The following is a 19,660-nucleotide window of genomic DNA, read 5'->3' as shown; positions in this document are numbered from 1 at the left end:
GTTATTCACACACAAATTGTCAAACAAATTTGTTTCACATTTTCGTGATGTGTTTACTTGTTGTACATCTATATCTGTTGTCATGGCTACCAAGCTCTCAGGGCAAAAACAGAAAACCTTGACTGCAGCTTTAAAATAGCTTAGTCGAGCTAAGCAATTGCTCTTACCACCACTTGAAAATCAGATAACATGGCATTGGGTAATTACACGCCCGACATTATAATCGAAGTCATTAATTTGCCAACTTGGCTGATGGCTGCAAAAAGTTCCGCCGAAAATTTTGTTGGCCAAGTTGTTGGCCGTGGCAACGAATAAAACCCAAAGTACCAAATACCAGTATACATTGTATGTATTTGCCCGAGATACGTGAACCAAATGAATGTACTCTGCCACTCGAGACTGCCGTCAGAGAAAAGTTTTCCCTTGGCGGGGCAGAAAAAAACACCAGAGACCCTTAATTTTTGTGGCCAAGTGGCCTATTCAAGGGCACTGACACCTTCCTCATCCACGACGATCGGGGAACTGCGTTCGGCGGACTCATAAGCATGCATCTTGATCAGCATCATGGTGAAGATCTCCACGGGCAGAGTGTTCTGAAGGACCTGCAGCAGTTTTCCCGGCTGGGTGCAGACAAGGATCGCGTTGATGAGGTGGTCCACGCCGCCCTCAATGTCGCCATTCGTGATCAGTCCTTCGCCCTTGTGGATCTGGGTCATGAAGTACATCTCGATGTCCTTGTCGCTCACGCTAGCCGAAGATCCCGAGGATCCCAATCCCATGACTGGGAGGGCCCGTTGGTGGCGCCTCTCGTGCAACTTCCTCTTGAACTCCGGATCACTGCGACGCTTCTTGTCGAAATACACGCAATAGCCCATGAACAGCATTCCCGATATGGCCGCCAAAACCTTGAAAGTTCCCCGCACTCCAATCATTTTCGAATTTTTGCTTTCTGGGCTTAACTTTTCAGTGTCTGTGGAAATTTCCGATGCTGGCGTCTGGAAAACAAGTCGTTTCCTTGTGTGTGTTCACTGAGTGTTCGCTCGGAGACGTTAGAAAATGGATTGATAAATAGCACCTGACTAGCTTGACTTCCTTCTAAAATAAGGGTGATTAATAAAGGTTAAACTATATAATTAATCTGTTAAATACAGCTTTCATGCTAAATAAATTTAAATTAATGTTCATCAAGTTGTTATTATTCTTAATGAGGATTTTATATATCAATGAAAATTTATCATTATTTATCAACAAAAACACAGGATTCGAAAATTCCCCACAGGTCAAACAAAAATATAATAGAACAAAGAAAAAGTTTAATTACACAAAGTTCTACAGCAAATGCTAAATATAGTACCTTTCCATTATTACTCCTACCCTCTAAAGTTGGCAATAAAATAAAAACATTTTCGTGTCCAGGAATAAATAAATAAAAAGTGAATCCTTCGTGGTGGAGGAGGAACGAAAAAATAAACGCACGGTCTGACAGAAACATGACCGTGACAGTTGGATTTACGGGATGTTGCTTTAATTTTGGTAATGCAATTGACCTCTTACCTTTGCGGGCCATGGGCCAACCCATACCCACACCACTTTATTAGGCCAATAATAGTATGTCGTTTAACTCAAGCACGCATGAAAATTGATAAGCCATTTAATTCGATATGATACTTACAGATCGAGGGGCCTAATTCGACGCCAGACCACTCTAACCATGCTTCGGCAATTTGCGGTGTGACCCCAGGATTCAACCTCAGTCTGTTGCCGGGGCAATGCCGCACCATATGCACACATCTTAGATGGTAATAGAATCTTTTCAACTTACTCTCGGTTCGCCTTTTCATTTCTTAAAGGCTTTTTTCTGCCTTTTGCGGCTGCCATGACAATGAAAAGGGAGGCTGACAAGCGGGGTAACTGCGTAACAAACATCGACTTATTATGCAAATTGTTATTCTGCGGATGGAGCTGCGAACCCATCAAATCCTATTACCTCGAATAAAAACGCCGTCCATCGATTTCATTTCGAGTTCTGTGCAACAAGCAATTTAACGCATTAGCGCGACTTTTTCCTCTGCCAAAATGCCAAAAAAATAGGGGCAATAAAAATGTAGCGCTTTGTATGTTAGTTCTTTGGTTTTTGGTTTGAGTGGGGGATTTGGTCTCGGTTTCGGTTGGGGCTTCTGTTATATCCCCCGAATGTGGTTCACTGAAACTGTTTGTGATTCAATTAGATAGTTGAATGTTTCCCAAGTGCGTTCTGATGGGGTTAGGTTTCGTTTTCGGTTTTGGTTACGCTTTCGGTTCGCATTTCAATTACATTCCGTAATCGCTTACCATTATGCGAGTATCTGATTCGCCTTGAAGTCCAGCGTCTGTTTGCCATTGGCTTGAATAAAGGCGAAATCCTTTAAAATTGAACTATTGAAAGGAAGCTGGCTGGCAGGACGCGGGGTAAAGGACTCAAGAAGATATGATTTGAGAGCATTTGAAAGGATTCGCTTTTTACGAATTTGCATTAAGGGACCTTTCATCCATCGCCACCCAGCCTTTGGCCCTGTTTGAGTAATAACTACACCCACATTAGTATGAATTCGTGCATGGCCAAACTGGGTTGAATGAAATTTGGACTCTAAGCTGTGCATAAATAATGCGACTGCGAGCATAATGGCATGCAAATTCCCCTTTGGGATTGGTCTAATGATATTAGCAGCAAAATGGTATTTATTCAAGCAAATTAATCCCTGCCTAATTCTCGCTTCCAATTTTCAGTTAAAATATTTGCCTAGCCCTAACCCTTGAGGTCAAAGCCTTGAGGACAACAATTATACACTTTAATTCTGCTCACTAACCACAATAGCAACCACACATTTTCTCAGATAAAGTTTATTCAAATCAACTTAAGACCTTGTTGACTTGCCATTCACAAAGATTTTGACATATATTTACAGATGGCATGGACAGAACCAAAACCAATAACACGAATTGTTCTTCTATTAATTAAATGAGCTCATAACAGCTTAGAGTGAGAAATTCCATTGCTCGTTTAACCGATTCACTCAAAGGACTAGCACAAATATATACGCAGATATACATATTTATCGGGTATACACGAAATGTATTTACAAACTTGGCTTAGCCTAGATGTTTACAACAGTTAAAACTTACAGCTCTTCGATGGTTAAAGTGTCGATAGATTCTTCTATACAAATACATACAAATTCAATTTATTGGTAAGTTTTTTCTTCTTGCTGAAGTATTTTCTTTTGACAACCGGAAATTCAACTTTGCATTAGGGTGGGTCGCAAAACGGTAGTCGAAAACATTAAATGGATTTAAAGAGATATAAAAACAAGTAGGCAAATAAATTAAAATTGAAGTAAACTAAAGAAAGTAATATCAAAATATGGTCTAGCAGCAATAAATTTATAGTTAGGTACTTAAAAAAATATTCAAAATATTCAAAATACCTTTTCTTTGCAAATTGTTTATATTTTATGCTAAATTATTAGAAATATTATTGTTTAGTCTAAATACTTAAAGTCTAAAGTTGCGTTTTCCGCCACCGAGATCGACCCACCCTGCTATGCAATCATGTTTCTTATTTTTCTGGGAGTGGGTCTATGTACAGAGTAGAGTAAGCAGCGGCAAATTGCATTTCCCCCGCAGCGAAACGAGGCGACGGCCATCTAAATTCCGTTCCAGTGGCAGGACGACAAATCGGGACAACATCACAGCTGCTTGGGACTGAGCTCCACGGGATTATTGTCCTCGTCACAGGAGATGTATTTGATTTTCACGCGCTGCCGCTCGCCGAGACTGTTGTTGATCGAAAGGCAGAGCGGCGAACTGGTCCCGTCCACCGGCCGTTCCATGATGCACTCGACGGCCGACCGATTGGCATTGGGTCCACCTACGCCGCACGTTTGTGGCTGGGCGGTTGCCTCGCGCATCCGCGGATCCCGGCAAGAATTGGAGACCGGCGCCTGCTGGATCTGCGTCTCCATCGTGCTGCGCTTCCACTGACTCTTGGTCTCCGCTGCGGAAGGTTGCGGGGGGAGTGTGGATGAGTGTTGGTGGGTCAAGTGAGTCTGGGCCTGGGCGGCCAAAATAGTCTGGGTGGTCTGGGGGGAGGAGTTGGGGAGCGAGTGGGCGACGGTGTACCCACCTCTTGTGTGTCGGTGCGAGCTGTTCTTGTTCGTCAGCCGGCTCTTCGGCGAGTCGAATCGATGGCGGGTGAGGCCCACGCAGCAGCAGCAGATGATGCGCTGGAAGTACATCCGGAACCTGAAATAGGAGTGAGATTGAAAGGGAATATATTAGCAACTATGGTAAAATTATAGGACAAGATATTGCAATTTGATAACACAATGTGGGACTAATTTCTACAAAGATAACAAAATTAAGGTTCCAGTTTTTAAATAAGTAAATTGCATTGAATACATCGAATTATCCAATTTTTTTAAAAATCAGTATTTTCCTATCATTTAATGACAAATTATTTATTATGTACCCATTATATTTATGATACTTTGGCGACCGAATCATATGAATAACAGTGAGTTAGATATTTTGGTTAACTTAAATCATATAGTTAAAATTTTGTAATGTGTTATGGTATTTATGTTTAATGTTTTTGTTGCTAAATTATATAATTTATATCGCATTTTTTAAATGGAAGCTTTTTACATTTTCTAAATATCATCAACTCATATTAAAGTATTTTCTGTGTAGTCCCACCTCCCTCTCATTTCGTCTGCATATTTCCACTTCAATTACCTCTTATTCATCCAGTAGTAGATGAGCGGATTGACCATCGCATTGGACATGGCCAGCCAGTAGAAACCGAGATACATGTGCTGCACGTACTTCGTGGAGGCCACCTGGTTGTTGTGGTAGGCGTAGATGAAGAACAGGTGGTACGGCAGCCAGCAGATGGCGAAGATGGACACAATGGCGATGAACATGCGCACTACCTTCCGCTTCGACTTCATCGACTCCATTTGGCGATCCGTGTTCTCGCCAATCGATCTACTGCCCCACAGAACTCGACCCATCAGGGAGTAGCAGATGAGCATCACTATCATGGGAATGCCGTAGGTCAGTACCAGGATGATGAGGTTGTACCTAAAGGAGGATATAATAAAATATTTCTAATGATATTTGGATTTTTCATGGATGTATATTTTTTAAAAATTGATAAACTTATTTATTTTCCATATTTTCTTTTCCTAAACTTACGCATAGTCCGCCATCGAAGTGGGATATCGTCCATCCGGCCACATCATGAAGCAAACTGTCCGCGATTTTCCATTGTAATAGCTGCAAATGGTCCAATTCAATAGGTTAATACGGCCCCAATACAGTATTCAATTAAATACTTAAATTCCGGAAACTGATAAATCAAAATTTCATCATTTAATTACACAGCAGAGTTCCCCCGAACATAAAAAGCTGTCAAGTTTCACGCTTCGACGGGTCTTAGGCACCAAGGAAATGGTGGCAGGATGGAAGTTGCCTTTTACAAGCATGACAAATTTCACGTTTGGCCCGTCATCAAATTGAAAACTTAATTTGCCAAATTATGAAGTATTTCATGCCTCAACGTTGTCGAGCACTTAAAAGGGCTATTCTGTTGTCCCCGGGCCACCAGAAAAGCAAAAAACCCCGCACCTTTCTGCTTACCGGCACTTTTCCTGCCATTAATAACACGGCTATGGCAACTGGCAGACAGGTCATAATTTGACCAACAAAGTTGATGAGGCTAGCTGCCTGATGGCAAAAAGGGTGCAACCAAATCTGTGCGATTCAAATGGAAAATTGTTGTTTTTCCCTCCGAAATTCGGTCAGCAATTGATTTAAGCCCCGCATAATTTGATTTGACACGCTCGAATATTAACTTTATCATGAACTAATTTAACGATGCTTTAAAATAAAGTTATTTTGCATGGGAAAGTGTGCAACATAGCAGTCACTTTTACTTTCATATAAATATTCCGAAAATAGAGTCTTTACAGGTATTTTAATATCAATATGAAGGAAGGAATCCCGCTGTCTTGTAACATTTATTTTTATTTCTGGGCTAATCCAATCTGCGTTTTCCTGGTTTATTTTACATCGTACATATGGCCTGAAGCCTTCGAACTGTCTACCTCCCTTGGGGTTTCTTCGAAAATGTTCATCCAATTTGGATTTTTTCTCACTCATCTCTAAATCGTCCCACTCTATATACGCCGCTTTCACTCCCTTTCATATGTCCTTGTCAGAATTTGCCATCTTTTGACTCTCGTTGTGCCTCGCCTTGGCTATTCTTTATCACATTTTGATATATGAACTTGCCATCTTTATTATGCCTGGAAGTCTGTTACCCTGGGAGACCTTTTATCCCTACTAGCACTTTGTTGAGAGTCTAAATAAAAAATGCTTCAATTCTATTAAACAGGACACCCGACCAGTTCGCTCCAGTTCGCCAGAAATTCACCGCCCAAATGTTGCGAATTTGCGTAAAATTCAAATGAAGGCGTCGGAGCAGAGGCGACGAGGTGATTTAGATGGATGTGGATGCTTATATCAACACCGAAACAGCGAAACACCGAAAATGGCCGACAAAAAAAACAAAATGGGAGACATGAAAAATATGGAAGTATTTCGGGAAGGTGCACGGAATTTCATTTTATATTTGTTTGGCCTCTCAAATCGATACAGGAGCTGCGGGAGTTGGCCCACTACCACTCCGCAGGGAGTCTGGCCAACTCGTAAGCTCTGGCTTACAAACTTGTTTATGCTTTGCGCTTCGTGTTTCGTGTTTCGCGTTAAGATTAAATAGAAACAAAAGGGAGAGGGGCTTTGGGTGTGGATCCTTGGAACATCCTGGAAATTCCATCGTTTAGCATTTATTAAAATGTTAGGTGTTACCCTCTTAATTATTATATTATCTTTAGTTAGGTAGTGCTATATGCAGGATGTAATTTTAAAACTTAAACTTAAAGCTTTAAAGCTTAAAACTTTAAATTAAAATCCCTTTTAAGGTTTTAAATCTACTTAAAAATCAATGAATAAAATGAAGCAACTACCATTAGCATGAAAATCAATTAAGTTCCCATTTAGATATTGCAGTTATAAAATCGAGTTGGGGCCAATTGCCCACTTACTGCTTGGTCATGATGCTGGAGTAGAGCAGACAGGGAGCCGACAGGACACAGCTGAGTGCCCAGATCAGGACCAGGATGATGCGCACCTTCCGACGCGACGTGCGGCGCTTCAGCGGATGCACAATGGCGATGTATCTGCAGGATGGCAGGAAGCGGATGTGCCGACGCACAGATTAGATGACGCGGGTGGAAAATTTGGGGGGAAAAACTCGGAGGAGGAGAAGCAGGATGACTTACCTATCGAAACTTATGGCCACGAGCGTGAAGACCGAAGTGGAGACCGTCACGTTGGCCACGAAATTGTTGATTGTGCAATAAATCGAACCGAATGGCCAATCCGAATTCAGCATGAATATAAAGTTGAAGACGCAGTTCAGCGACGACATCAGCAGGTCGGCAATGCTCAGGTTCAGCAGGAAGTAATTTGTGACCGTCCTCATGCTGCGATGTCCTGCGAAGAAGAAAAACAGAATTAGAGATAAAAAAACAAAAAAAAAAACGAGAAAAAGGGAGAGACGTGATGGCCAAGACAGAAATTGTTCGATTTTAGAAAAACCGGGAGGTGCAGAACAAGCTATAGCCAATGCGGCGTATACGTGCTTTCCTCGGTACTCTTTTTGGATTTTTTTTGGCAACTGCTTTAAATCATCTCTTCCGCATGGACCATCGAGAGAGCTTACCTGTTACAATCCAGAGAACAATACCATTCCCGGCAATGGCCACAAACATCATCAGGCCGAAAATGATGGCCCAAATCGTTTTCTGCTCCCATGGCAACTCGTACGGCCGTGTCGGCGATGGAAACAGGCACTCGGTTAGAAAGTCTCTGTGGGCGAATCGCAAGCAGACACAAATTTTATTGCAGAATATCCGAAAATGCACTGTCAGAGGCGGGTGGCTAAAATTGGTTCGAGCATCGAATGGAAACAATGTCGATGGTGTAAAATAGAAATTACCCAAGTGCCTTTAAATCCCATAAATAAATCAACATTAGGCTATGTGGAAAAACCTTTGGACATTTTAAGAGTACATTTAAGTCTTCACCCTTGCAAAATTTCTAAGCAGATTAAACGTAGAAAATTGTAATAAATACTTTTTTTTAAAATATATATAAATGTATAAAATGTATAAATGTATAAAATGTTATTTTTAGGAATCCAGGGCAATACTTAAAGTATTCCATGTAAATCGGTCAAATGATTCTTTCCAATTTATTATGCTAAGCCATGTGCAACTTTAATAAAGCCCAAGGAAAGGTTGAATTTGAATCCCAATACTCTAAGGCTTTGGCATAAATATACTTAAATTAAAGGCATATTTCAGAGAGGGAATCCCTTTGAAGAACAACCGACTTTAATGCAACTTTTTGTACTTTTCTTTGGCCACCCTTCAGGGCAAACAATATTTGGCAAATTCAATCACAGAATGGATGAAACTTTGCGATTTGGCAAACCTTTTCGGAGCTGCGTGTGCGTCTTCGCCTTAACAATAACAATGGGGAATCAATGAAGCTGAAGCTGGGCGAAAAATCCTTAAAGGAAACTTGCCACAAAAGAAGTATCCTTATCGATATTGAGGCAGTGGCAGTGGCAGCATGAGAACTAGCAGAAAATTGTGCGGTAATTTCATTGGGCTGACATCCGTTGGCCAGCGGAAACGGGGAGGTCTTGGATCCTTGGAACTTGGGGATCCGATTATCATATCAAGGATTATGCTAATCACAGCAGCAGGACTCGATGATGCGGAGAACATGTCGCTAATTATTTCTGGGGGTCTCTTTGTCTCCGATTGGTGATTGGTAGTTCGTGGTTCGTAGTGGCTGAGCTTCCTTTTGATTAGCCCGTAGCTGAATGAATGGTAAATCCTATTAATTAGAGGAACCTTGTTCGATGATTGTCAGGGATTTATCCGCAGACTATGCTCTCTCGATTTCCGCTGCCAGTCAGTCAGTCAGTCGCTCGCTTTTGTCTGAGTGCCACGGGGCGTATGAGCAATATCAATGAGCCGTGCCTCCTCGCCGGCTTTTCTATTTGGCCCTGTTCAAAATGCAGCAGACACAATTCCAACGAAAATTCAATAAGCGAATTGTTCACATTCATCCATTTTCATTGCTATTGCCAGTTGTCTCTCAGGCATCAAATTTCCCACTTTCCTTTTATATCTAACCATGATTGATGCCCTGATTGATTGGTATTGTTCGGGCCACAAAATATTCGACTAGCCAACAGCCCACATTACTTCGAAATTAATTGGGTTCTGTGTGCGGTTCTCTGTGGTCTTAATTAAATCCCCCGCAAGACCGAGAGGATTACATTGGCAAACATTTAACTCCTGAATTTTTAAAAATTGTTTAGCTTTCGAATTTCAAAAATATTGTTGCATCTATTCATGTCTCTTGTTTTGCACATTTTACTCTCGACTGTTGTTAAACGCTGCGCTCTATTGGTCAGTTGATTTCGACCATATTGCCACATGTGTATGCTCTTATTTCCAATCAATGAACTTCAAATCAAATTCCGGTCAGTAGACTGTTGGACTGTGAAGTGGCCGAAACCCAATTGCTGATGAATTTCTGTGATTGCTTGTGAATTGGAGAAAAGTGATATATTTGCTTTCCAACACCTTAATTGTATAAAGTTATTATTAAATTTAATTTCAAATAAATATATATTAAATTTAGTTATATTTATAATCAGCCATCGGCCTGTGCACATTGAAATCTGAAGAGCTCTTTCCATAATTGTTGGGGTCTCGCATTATTTTGGTTTAATATTACCAGTTCAGATACGTGCCCATAAATTTGCAATCACTCGGCTACAATTCGTTTGTGTTTTTGCAGACTGGCCTGAGATATATCGCATTACATTCCATTTATTTATCTGCGATTGGTCTATCGATTTCACATTTAATTAGATATTTAACGTGTTTCAGTAGCAAACAAGAACTCCATTAATTACACAGGCATGAAAACGGGGGCAACAATGGTCTATAATCAGCAATAAATGGGCGCGTTGTAATGCCCAAGTGTAAAATGTGTTATTGAAATTTGGGGCTAAAATGTTTACATAAAATATGTGCTAATTGAACTGCCACGGCCATGTTTTAGTTATTATTAATACTGCGATGTTTAAATGGAATATAAATATAATTAGCATTTTCATTTCATTGAAGGGAATTTATGCACGTATTTTAATTGGCTCAATGCACGCCAAATGCGGACAGAATATTTGCGAATATTTTCGATATGCATTTGCATATTTGCTTAAATTCCTTTTAAAGCGACAAACGAACTCGGCCACCTTTCAAATTGAAAACTTTTCGGTTGCCTACTTTTTGCGAGCTTCCCAACTTTTGGCTGTTTTCCTATTATGATAATTGCTGTTGTCTGCGGAACTTTTCACTCATAACAAATACGGGCCAAAAGTTGCCGGCAGATTTATGGCCTCCTGCGATTGCAGCTGACTTTAAGAGCACCGGGATGGCGAAGGACAAAAGGGAGGCGGGGCGTAAGTCAGGACCCGCCCTTGGGAGGTGGTGTACATTTTCAGCCTAATTTAAGCAAATTTAACTTGATTAACGTAATTTGTTCTTTTCTCTCATATTCTCCCCGCTTTCTTTATGGCTGCCTAATTAAGTTTGATGCCATTATAAATCCGTGCTAAACTCCAGTTTGTTCCTGTTATTATAATAATCATCATTCATGAACGGAAGTGCTTGGCCTTTAGCAGAGAACTAATTACTTCCGTTTGTAAGTGTTTGACCATTTCTACATCGTACTTATTATTTTCTGTGGCATTTACCAAAATTTCCCCTAATGACAGTGGGGACCTTCGCAAAATTTGGCAGTAATAACTGAGGAAATTCGGCATTTCTCGGCTTTCGTAATATATTTGGCCCTGAGTATGCAAATTTTCGCTGAAAAGAATTCTGTAAATTCCTCTAGAATTCCCCAGCAAATTTGGCAGGCAAGGGAATTGCTTTTTTTTTATTTCCCGCAAAGTCCCAAAAGTGTCAGCTGCTTTGATTCGTTAAAGTGAAAGAATGTCGAGTGGCTTTTCCACGGATGTCCCGAATATATATTTTTTGCCTCTGCGATTTCCTTCTGATTGAATTGATTTTGTGGTTGTTTACTTTCACTATATGCAAGTGCACACAAACTTCCGCTCAAACGATTTGGCCTTATGTTTAAATTATGAAACTCTAAGGGGCAGGGCGAAATTTAATAAATTGCGATAATTATATTAAATCAATGAGCAATTATGTTAATCGGAGTATTTGACCCGTGCGAAGCGATTTAAATCAAAATTTATTAGGTAAAATGGGTTTAGATTTTATATTTTGCCATTTGAACTTTTCAAAAGGTCAACTGAGACATCAGAAATCGTTTTTTCCAGCCAAATCAAGTGAATTATGAATTGAGTGTTCCCAGTCAATTAGGAACATTAAAGAAATTATCATCGATTATAGTTTGCCCTTCGGTAATTTCCTGTACAAAGAACACGGGGGGTACAAACAAATTGCATGTCATTAGCTGGCGTTCAGACGAGTTTATCGTCGCACTCAAGAAGGTGAGTTACCCACATTAACTCGGCTAATAGTCGACGACCCCCTTTTGGCCACCCCGGGGGGTTCTCTTAGCCCCTTTGAGGCACCTGCAAAGTGCGCACTATTTCCATGGAGCCGCTTCAGTTAACATGTTTCGCATTCGCAACTCGCTCCTTATTATATTCTAGTGAATATTTTATGCATGACGAGCCGGCGATGCAATCCAAATTGGCGGTCTTGCGGCTACTTTATTTCCCTAGCTATATTTGTACCCTCTCCGGTTGTCGAGTTCTCCGGTTGCCTGCTCCTCAGGTTCTCGGGTTCTCAGGTTCTCAGGTTCTCGGCTTTTTCGGTTCTCCGGTTCCTTTGGGCTGCTTTTCCGGTGGCTGCACAGTCAAGAGGTCGAAGCCAGGGTAGATCAAGGTCCTCAGTTCTCTGCAAGGACCGCATTGAGCATGCCGCACGCAGGTTGCAAGTTGGCCCGCCGTGTGTTTATAGTTCAGGCGGTAACTTCTGCTGCCAACGGCAGTTCGAAAGAGTCGCAAAAGTTACGGAGCTGCAAGTGTCACGTAACTTAAAGGCTCCCACTGCATAAAGTTGCCGAGATACTAATTTACTGGGGCGATGATGCGGGGGATTTCGGGGGGTTTTTAAGTGCTTGGTAATTGGATTTCTTCAAAGTAAATATCTCGAAATTCATATTTTGTAATAGCTTGTAGCTTGTTTTACTTCGAAACTTTGTTTTCTAAAAAGGTAAATACTCCAGTATAATAAAGTGAAGATACACCAAGTATTACTTGTTTTTCCATTGCTAAAATGTAATAATGATATATTATAATCGTCTGGTATTTTTAAAGAATTTTCGGGGAATTAAAAATATCTTATTTTTCACTTTAATTTGTTTTCTGTTGTTTCTATTTTGGGGTTATCCTTGGGTATAATAATTGTAAAATTGATTTAAAATATCAACATTTTTCCCAGTGTGGCCCTTTGCTCATGTGGATGGCGTCGCAACCAGTAGATAAGTTAGGTCTGATGCTCATCGATGCCTGACAAATGGTGGCTGTCACAAGCACCTTTCCCACCCTCCATCCGAAAAAACCCCCATCATCCATCCTCCGGCCAGAATCATCATCGTTGACAGGGCAAAAACAATGCGACGTTTACTTGGGGCTGGCACTCGAATTTTCGACACGCTCCGCAAATGAGGCCATTTTCAATTTCAGAATTTATGAACAGAGGTGGTCATGGTCCCTCAATTCACAGTCCCAGAATCCTGAATCCTTGCCCCCGCATCCTGCAGCCTGCTTCCTGCACACACATGCACTTGACAGAGCAATCGAGGGTGTTGATGACGATGGCGGCGGCAGGACAATGCGTAAATGAAACTTCCCATGTTGTTTGCCGTGGAGTGGCCATTAAATTTTTATGCCTCTGTCCGAATATCTGTTTCATTGGCGGCCATGGTACTATGAAAATTATTGTTGCTGAATCAACCCACCCAGTGCCTCCGCACTGGGGACTTGTTTTATGTTTGGTGAGAAAAAGTTAATTGAAAAATTTGTCATATGCAAATGACTCAACTTGCACCATGTTCTCCGCTCGTCCAGTCCTCTCGAAATGGCCAGCATTATTTTTGCGAAATCCATCCTAGGCCCCATAGTCATTTCCTCTGAGCTGGGGCTTAGCCATCGATGAATAGACATAAACAAACTGCTCCTGACTGCGGCACAAAGGAGTCTTCCTTTCGGTCTGCCTCTGCTTCCTCCTGCTTTCCGGACCTAATCCAAACAATTTCTTTCGATTTTCATCCGGAATGTTACAGTTCGAGGCGTCTCGAAGGGGTTCCTTAGCTTGTTTAGCTGGATATGGGATCAATTTGTGACTTGGCCAGATAAATTAGACTCCTTAAAAAGATTTTGTTTGAGGGCGGTTTAAACTGCCCTAAGAATTTAAAAATCTTTAAAATAATCTGTGATTCAAATAAAAATGTTTAGTTTAAGTATGTGCAAATTAAACTAAACTAAAAATATAATACACAAATATTTAAAATTTAAATAATACCTACAAATAAGTATGTGCAAATTAAACTACACTAAAAATATAATATAAAAAATATAAATATAAAAATCTATAATTTAAACAATACCTACAAATTTTAAGTTTGTACTTTACAAAAAAAAAATTTAAGAAAAAATCGAATGCAATGTATTATTTTAAATTTCACAAATTTAAAAGATTAAATAAGTTTCCGAAAACTCTTATTTTTATCAAGGGCAATCCAAATTCAGTGCCCGCCAATATCGATGAACACTTCTCGTTTTTATGTGGGCCATCCATTCTGATTGGATTTGAGTCTGGCCATAAAAATGCCAAGGCCCCGATGGACACCCACCAGCAGCAGCAGCTACAACCGTCAGGATGTGGACTAATGTCGTGTGTCCTTTGTTGTGCTGTGCTGTTATCATTGGCCAAGTATCAAAATCAATAAGCGTACGAAACGCCATAAACATCAAATTCGAAAGGATGCGCTCTCTTTAAATCGACTGAAGCGAGCCAAAGCCACCATTCCATTGTTTCGTAATAAACTTTGACATTGCGTATACGCCGCGTGGGCCGCTCTCACGCACTCAAGTGTGTGTGGCAAAGTCCAGACGCGTGGCGAAGGTGAAACTGTCAAGTTCTTTCCATCAATAATCCATGGGAAATGTCCGAGACATTTGCCCTGATTGAAGCAAACATAATGAGCTTAACTCGAGACAAGCGGCAGGCAATTCACCTGAGCAAATGCCCCTCCACAAACAAAAGTTATACAGAGTGAACAATTTTATTGGCCTTTAATATGTAATCAATGAGTCAAGAAAATATTATCTGTGGCGCAAGTAAGTCCGATGGCATTTATATCCATTAAATTAGATATTTTGTTAATATTTTTAAAGCCCTTTTCCAGAAAAATGTAAACTTTTATCTATAAAACATAATTTCTAAACTACTTTTTACTGATCTCTAAGAATTTTCCAAAGCCCAAGGTCGTTTGCAATTAGTGCGTTAATCAAGGTAAACATGGCCTTGTTTTCTCACTGTGCACCATTCCACTTTCACTTACTTTCCCTTTCACAAAGAGCATTAAACCTCGAGGCTTAGGACCCAAATATAGAACATCGAACAACAATTGCAACGTCGTTTTGTTTGTGTCAAAGTTTTTCGAGGATTTAGTTTGGGCCGAGAGCTTTGCATTTGTCGGAATTTAATTATTCGGTTCACTCTTTTCCCCCTTTTTACGTAGTTTGTCACCTAACACAGGATGTTGGGGAGGAAACAATTAGTGAGCTTGTGTGTGGATGAGTTCGAAAAAAGTCCCTTCAGCTTATTGTGGCACTTGGGTATACTAGATTGAAAAGGAATAATTACAATGGTCGTTTTTTCGCTGCAAAGTGCTGTGGGAAAACCTTGACCGCTTTAATGTTGAATTTTAAATATTTATGCAGCATTCAGTTTAAATATATAACAAGAAATCCCACATCTGCGGGAAACCCAAAACTAAATCAAAGTGAATTTCGATAGCACTGAATTCTTCGTAAAAAACCTTTTGAAAATAATAATATCTTTTTTCCCGGAAATAACGATGAAATGAAATAAGTGCAGAGGTTTTCACTATAAAAATGTCATCCTTTTACAAGGAATTAATTTATATAAGATATAAGATTCCTTGCGACAAAACGTTGTTCATTAAAGATTTTACTCTTATTTGACCATAAAGGGAAAACAAAGCCTAACCAACAATACCTTTTCCAAATTTTCCGTCGAAAAATCATAGGATATCCCACAAAAACAAATGCAAATGGAATGAGGTTGAACAACAATTTAAGAGTTTAATTAACCAAACACAAACAAAAATAGATCCATCATTGATGAAATTAAGGCATTGCCAACTGAATATTTATCCACTGGCTGGCCTTTCGAGTGATTGCCCCCCTTGTTTTAATTTTATTACTTCTGTTATGCTGCAAACTTTTGAGTTATTACGCAATAGCCGTGTTTGCGGGCAACTCATTAATTTCACTTTGCGGTTAGCTTTGGTCCAAATGGAAACACGAGTATTAATAGCACAAGCTGCTTAAATTCTTGACCAACGGAAAATAATTGCAGTGATTAAGATATATTAACAGGGAATTATATGTGGGTTTATCAACTCCTTCAGGAGCCATTCACCCTATCAATTAACACGGGACTCGTTGTCTGGCTGATTCGAATTCATTGAGTAAATGCTTAAATAAATGTATGTGGTTTTTATTAAGCTGGAACAATGATACTCAATTAAACATCTGATTATTGGTAAACTGAATAGTACAATTGATTAGTACATATAATTAAAAACATATATGGGTATTCTTTTAAAAATAAGGGATTTTTAATTTACTCCGAAAACAAAGAAGAGATTTTCATTTTATTTTCAACCCAAAAATTTTAAACTAGATAAAAAATCTTATAAATAATTACGTAATTAATTAGGTACCTGCGTACAAAATTATAACCAGTATATAAGCAAAGTTACACATTTGCAAAACATTTTTTATACCCGTTGTTTACAAAAATGATTTAATTGACAATTAAACCACTTCACCGCATGTCAATGAAAATTTTTACTCACACAGCGCATGAACGTAATTAATAAATAACAACAAGGACCACAACAGTAAGAACTGGTGTGAAAATATGCTTTTAGCGTGTTTTAAGCATTTAATATGGTCTGCGCGACCAAGTTTCATGGGTATGCATTATTTTAAAAATAATCAGATTAAACCTGAACAAATTTACTTTTTCTTTAGCCTTCTAAGTTAGGGTCCTCCGGATTTTAGACTAATCAGAAAAGTTAATTTTTGTTTAACTACACTTAGAAAATCTTATAATATATAATTCATATTATTTCATGATTTTTAACATTTTTCATGCTTGCTTTTAAATTACCTAAAAAGGTTTAAAAATGTATTTATAATTTTTAATAACTTATAATTTTAAATACATTTTTTTACTCTTTCTCTAGGACCCTTGTTATTTTGAGTGCAGCGACCCAACAAAACCGGACGAACGGCAAACACGTTTATCAGCTGTCAGTCCCTGGAAACTTTATTCAATTTAAGCTCTCGCCGCGAATAATCAGTTGGCCCTCATCAGCGGCCAGTTAACGGGTTCCGCGAATCGCTACTAACGCTACCGTTTAATTTGCATAACTTTGTGCAGGCGCAGGCACTAGAGAATTTCAGCGAAACTGAATAAAGGACGGACCATTACTTGGAACTTGAGTCCCCTTAAAGGGAGCGTCAAATGAAAAGGTGCACTCACTTGGCCTCGTTGATGCTCTCGAGATTATCCCGGTTGTCGATGATGCTCGACAGGAGGCTGACCACCTCGGTTCTGTTCAGGCTGCTGAGGAGCGTGGTGTTGACAATGCTATTCAGCTCGAATCGCCGGACGGCGAGGATGGTGCAGTTGACCAGCAGCTCGGTGTCCACAATTTCCGACATTTTCCAGCCTTTAATCGGGATGGGGGGCGTTGCGTAATGATCCCGCTGCACTTGCGCCACATTTAATAGCGCAGCGCCATAGAAACCGAACCGTTGAGGCTGTCCGACTTATCCGAAGCTGCCGACTCTTAATAACCGAGCTTTCACTTGATCCTCTTTTGTGGGTCCTCGTCTCTGGTCCTTTCAAGGGATATTTCTTTTTATGTTCTTTCAACTGCCAGCCACATGCAATACTCTTTTAATTTTGCTGGCGGTCAAGGACAAGTTGCACTTAACACTGCATGTGGCCAGTTGGCGCCATTTGGCCGCAGAAAGTTAAGGGAGTACTGTGTATTCCAGGGTAAAAAATGTGATCCTTTTAAGCCAACTCATTAAAAGCTTAAATTTTGGTAAAAATAATTTCTTTGGATAAGTTATTTGAAAGAATTCCGGTAAATAAAGCATCCACTAATTATTTAAATATTATTAAATTGTATTTATATTGCACAAATCAAAACAGTTTCACTTTATTTATTTCCTTAATTGATTTCAATTACATTTCACATTTTATCCACACGGATACGAACTAATAAAACCGTAATCAGCTCGACACTTTTAATTGAAGCTTTATTTACTAGTTAGTGATTTTTTACAGAAACCATTTAAATTCATAGGCCATAAAAAAAGCAATTGATATTTAAAACGTTGCACGATTTAAATTATATTTTTAAAATCACATTTCCGCATACCTTTTGTTGCCTTTTATCTGTTGTTTACATTAGGGATTTTTTCACATTTTGTGGCTATTTTTTTCGGCCACTATTGGTTATTGTGCTTTTGGCAGGCTTAAAGCAAACACGACACCCACACAGAGGCAAACGAACGGACACACACAGGCAACGAATGAACCGTTAGTTGGCAGGACTCTGTTTTTTCCCAAAATGGCGACCGAATACACCGAGCGTTCTTTACCGCTGTAAGTGCCGCCGCCGACTGAATGCTTTGCATGAAAATGGATGGAAACAGTAGGTCTGCAGGCTGCTTTTGCCAACGCCGACGTCGCTGCCTCTGCCTTCGCCAGGAGCTAGTCAACACGCACACCAACGCAGGAAACTCGCCTAAAAGCTGGCAACAAATCGCTCAACACAACCTGTTGCAACATTACTGCTTCGCTGGCAGCATGTTGCTAGATTTTATAGCAAGTCTGAAATTGTCTCTGAATGGAAAATTGTGAATAATAGATGGTTCTCCTTCAGAAAGATAAACATGGCTTATATAAAATAAAAATACATTTCTAGCATTTACTCTCAAAAACCATATTAATATTATATAGTTTAAGTTTATCTTTAAAATTTAAATTTAAAATCTAGACTGAAACAAATTAATACAGTTAAAGACACAATAATTCCACTTTATTATTGACAGTCGTAAATAGACGTAATCCAATAAGTTGGATTAGCAAGTATGTTACATTCGGTCAGCATTTTAATAGTCCTTTATAAATTCATGGAAATGTACCAGAGAAATAATTTTCACTGAAACGTTAATTCAGAAGTATTTTCATAGCAATGCAATTGGAGTTCCAAGAAATAAAATAATCTGGCAGAAAATATTTTCTATTGAAATATACATAAGTTATTAATAGCAATGAATTCGCGATTCCTGAAAATCGCTTTTCTACTGAATATACGTGTTGTAAATTAATGACAGCAAAATACTGGGAATTATTACTTAAATCGCAAAATAGTAAATTATTTCATAAAGGAGGATCTATTTAAATCCAAGAAAATAATTTCAAGTACTTTCATTTACTGACAATTTTTCTTTTCTGCTCTTTATAATTGCAACTAACTAATAACAAATAAATTTGAGAGCCCTTGCTTTAAAATCTGATGGCTCTTTTAGTTTCGTGAAATGTCTTGAGTGCCGGCTATTAATAAATCACACAAAGTTTACCACATTTGCTATTTTAGTTGTGCAAACTTTATTGTACTTTTTCTTTTCTTAATTCCCTTGTAACTGCTTCTTGTTCAGTCCACCTGATATACAATGTATATCTCGTTTTCACTTCTACTTTCGACTTGGTGGTGCTATGATGAATGACCTGTAAATGATGGCAGAGGACACGGTTCACACCCCGCCCACACACACATTGCGGAACAGCCCACACACTTGCCGAACAAAGACCATTTCAAGGACCGTTCAAATGACCTATTGTGACTGTGTGTGTATGTGTTTGCGTTTGTTTGTCGTATTTTGTGTTTGCTAATGTCTGGAAATGTTTATGTCTGCCGCTCTATCTGACCCCTCCTTTTCGACCCCATGTGATTATGACTGCCCATTCAGGCGGATCCAGCCACCCTGCCATCCTCCTCCTCCCCCTCACACATACAAATACGCACACACAAGCATGGCACTATGTTTGTACCTCATTTCTGCCCCGGGCACGCACACACTTACTCGCAT

General features: G+C 39.5%; 2 protein-coding genes across 3 annotated transcripts; both read right to left on the bottom strand.

The window, feature by feature from the left end:
* Window positions 1–331: 331 nt before the first annotated feature.
* tomboy20 lies at window positions 332–1,065 on the bottom strand. The gene has a single exon (XM_017149519.3). It carries the CDS (start codon window positions 930–932, stop codon window positions 477–479), a length of 456 nt encoding a protein of 151 aa, XP_017005008.2. The 5' UTR covers window positions 933–1,065; the 3' UTR covers window positions 332–476.
* A 2,481-nt stretch (window positions 1,066–3,546) lies between these two features.
* On the bottom strand, window positions 3,547–17,762 carry TkR86C (Tachykinin-like receptor at 86C). 2 transcript variants are annotated; one of them, XM_017149496.3, is made up of 8 exons: window positions 17,034–17,762; window positions 7,826–7,971; window positions 7,383–7,596; window positions 7,146–7,280; window positions 5,236–5,316; window positions 4,774–5,121; window positions 4,163–4,281; window positions 3,547–4,033 (listed from the first exon to the last, which is right to left on the bottom strand). In XM_017149496.3, exons 1-8 carry the CDS (start codon window positions 17,213–17,215, stop codon window positions 3,726–3,728), a joined length of 1,533 nt encoding a protein of 510 aa, XP_017004985.2. In that variant the 5' UTR covers window positions 17,216–17,762; the 3' UTR covers window positions 3,547–3,725. The 2 variants fall into 2 exon arrangements, with proteins under 2 accessions (XP_017004985.2, XP_017004984.2); XM_017149495.3 differs by having other exon boundaries at window positions 3,547–4,281.
* Window positions 17,763–19,660: the final 1,898 nt, after the last annotated feature.

The sequence above is a fragment of the Drosophila takahashii genome, chromosome 3R, assembly GCF_030179915.1.
Source record: "Drosophila takahashii strain IR98-3 E-12201 chromosome 3R, DtakHiC1v2, whole genome shotgun sequence".
In the NCBI taxonomy this organism is placed as follows: domain Eukaryota; kingdom Metazoa; phylum Arthropoda; class Insecta; order Diptera; family Drosophilidae; genus Drosophila; species Drosophila takahashii.
Note: the sequence above shows the minus strand (reverse complement) of the source record. Positions and strands in the feature narration are given on the sequence as shown.

What these genes read in the sequence shown, in the direction of transcription:
- tomboy20 (XM_017149519.3), bottom strand. Translation starts at nt 932, where the DNA reads ATGATTGGAGTGCGGGGAACTTTCAAGGTTTTGGCGGCCATATCGGGA.
- TkR86C (XM_017149495.3), bottom strand. Translation starts at nt 17,215, where the DNA reads ATGTCGGAAATTGTGGACACCGAGCTGCTGGTCAACTGCACCATCCTC. An exon ending in TGTTCTCTGGATTGTAACAG is followed by an intron (nt 7,597 to 7,825) that starts GTAAGCTCTCTC and finishes TCTTCTTCGCAG; the next exon opens with GACATCGCAGCATGAGGACG. An exon ending in ACTTCGATGGCGGACTATGC is followed by an intron (nt 5,122 to 5,235) that starts GTAAGTTTAGGA and finishes ATCCTCCTTTAG; the next exon opens with GTACAACCTCATCATCCTGG.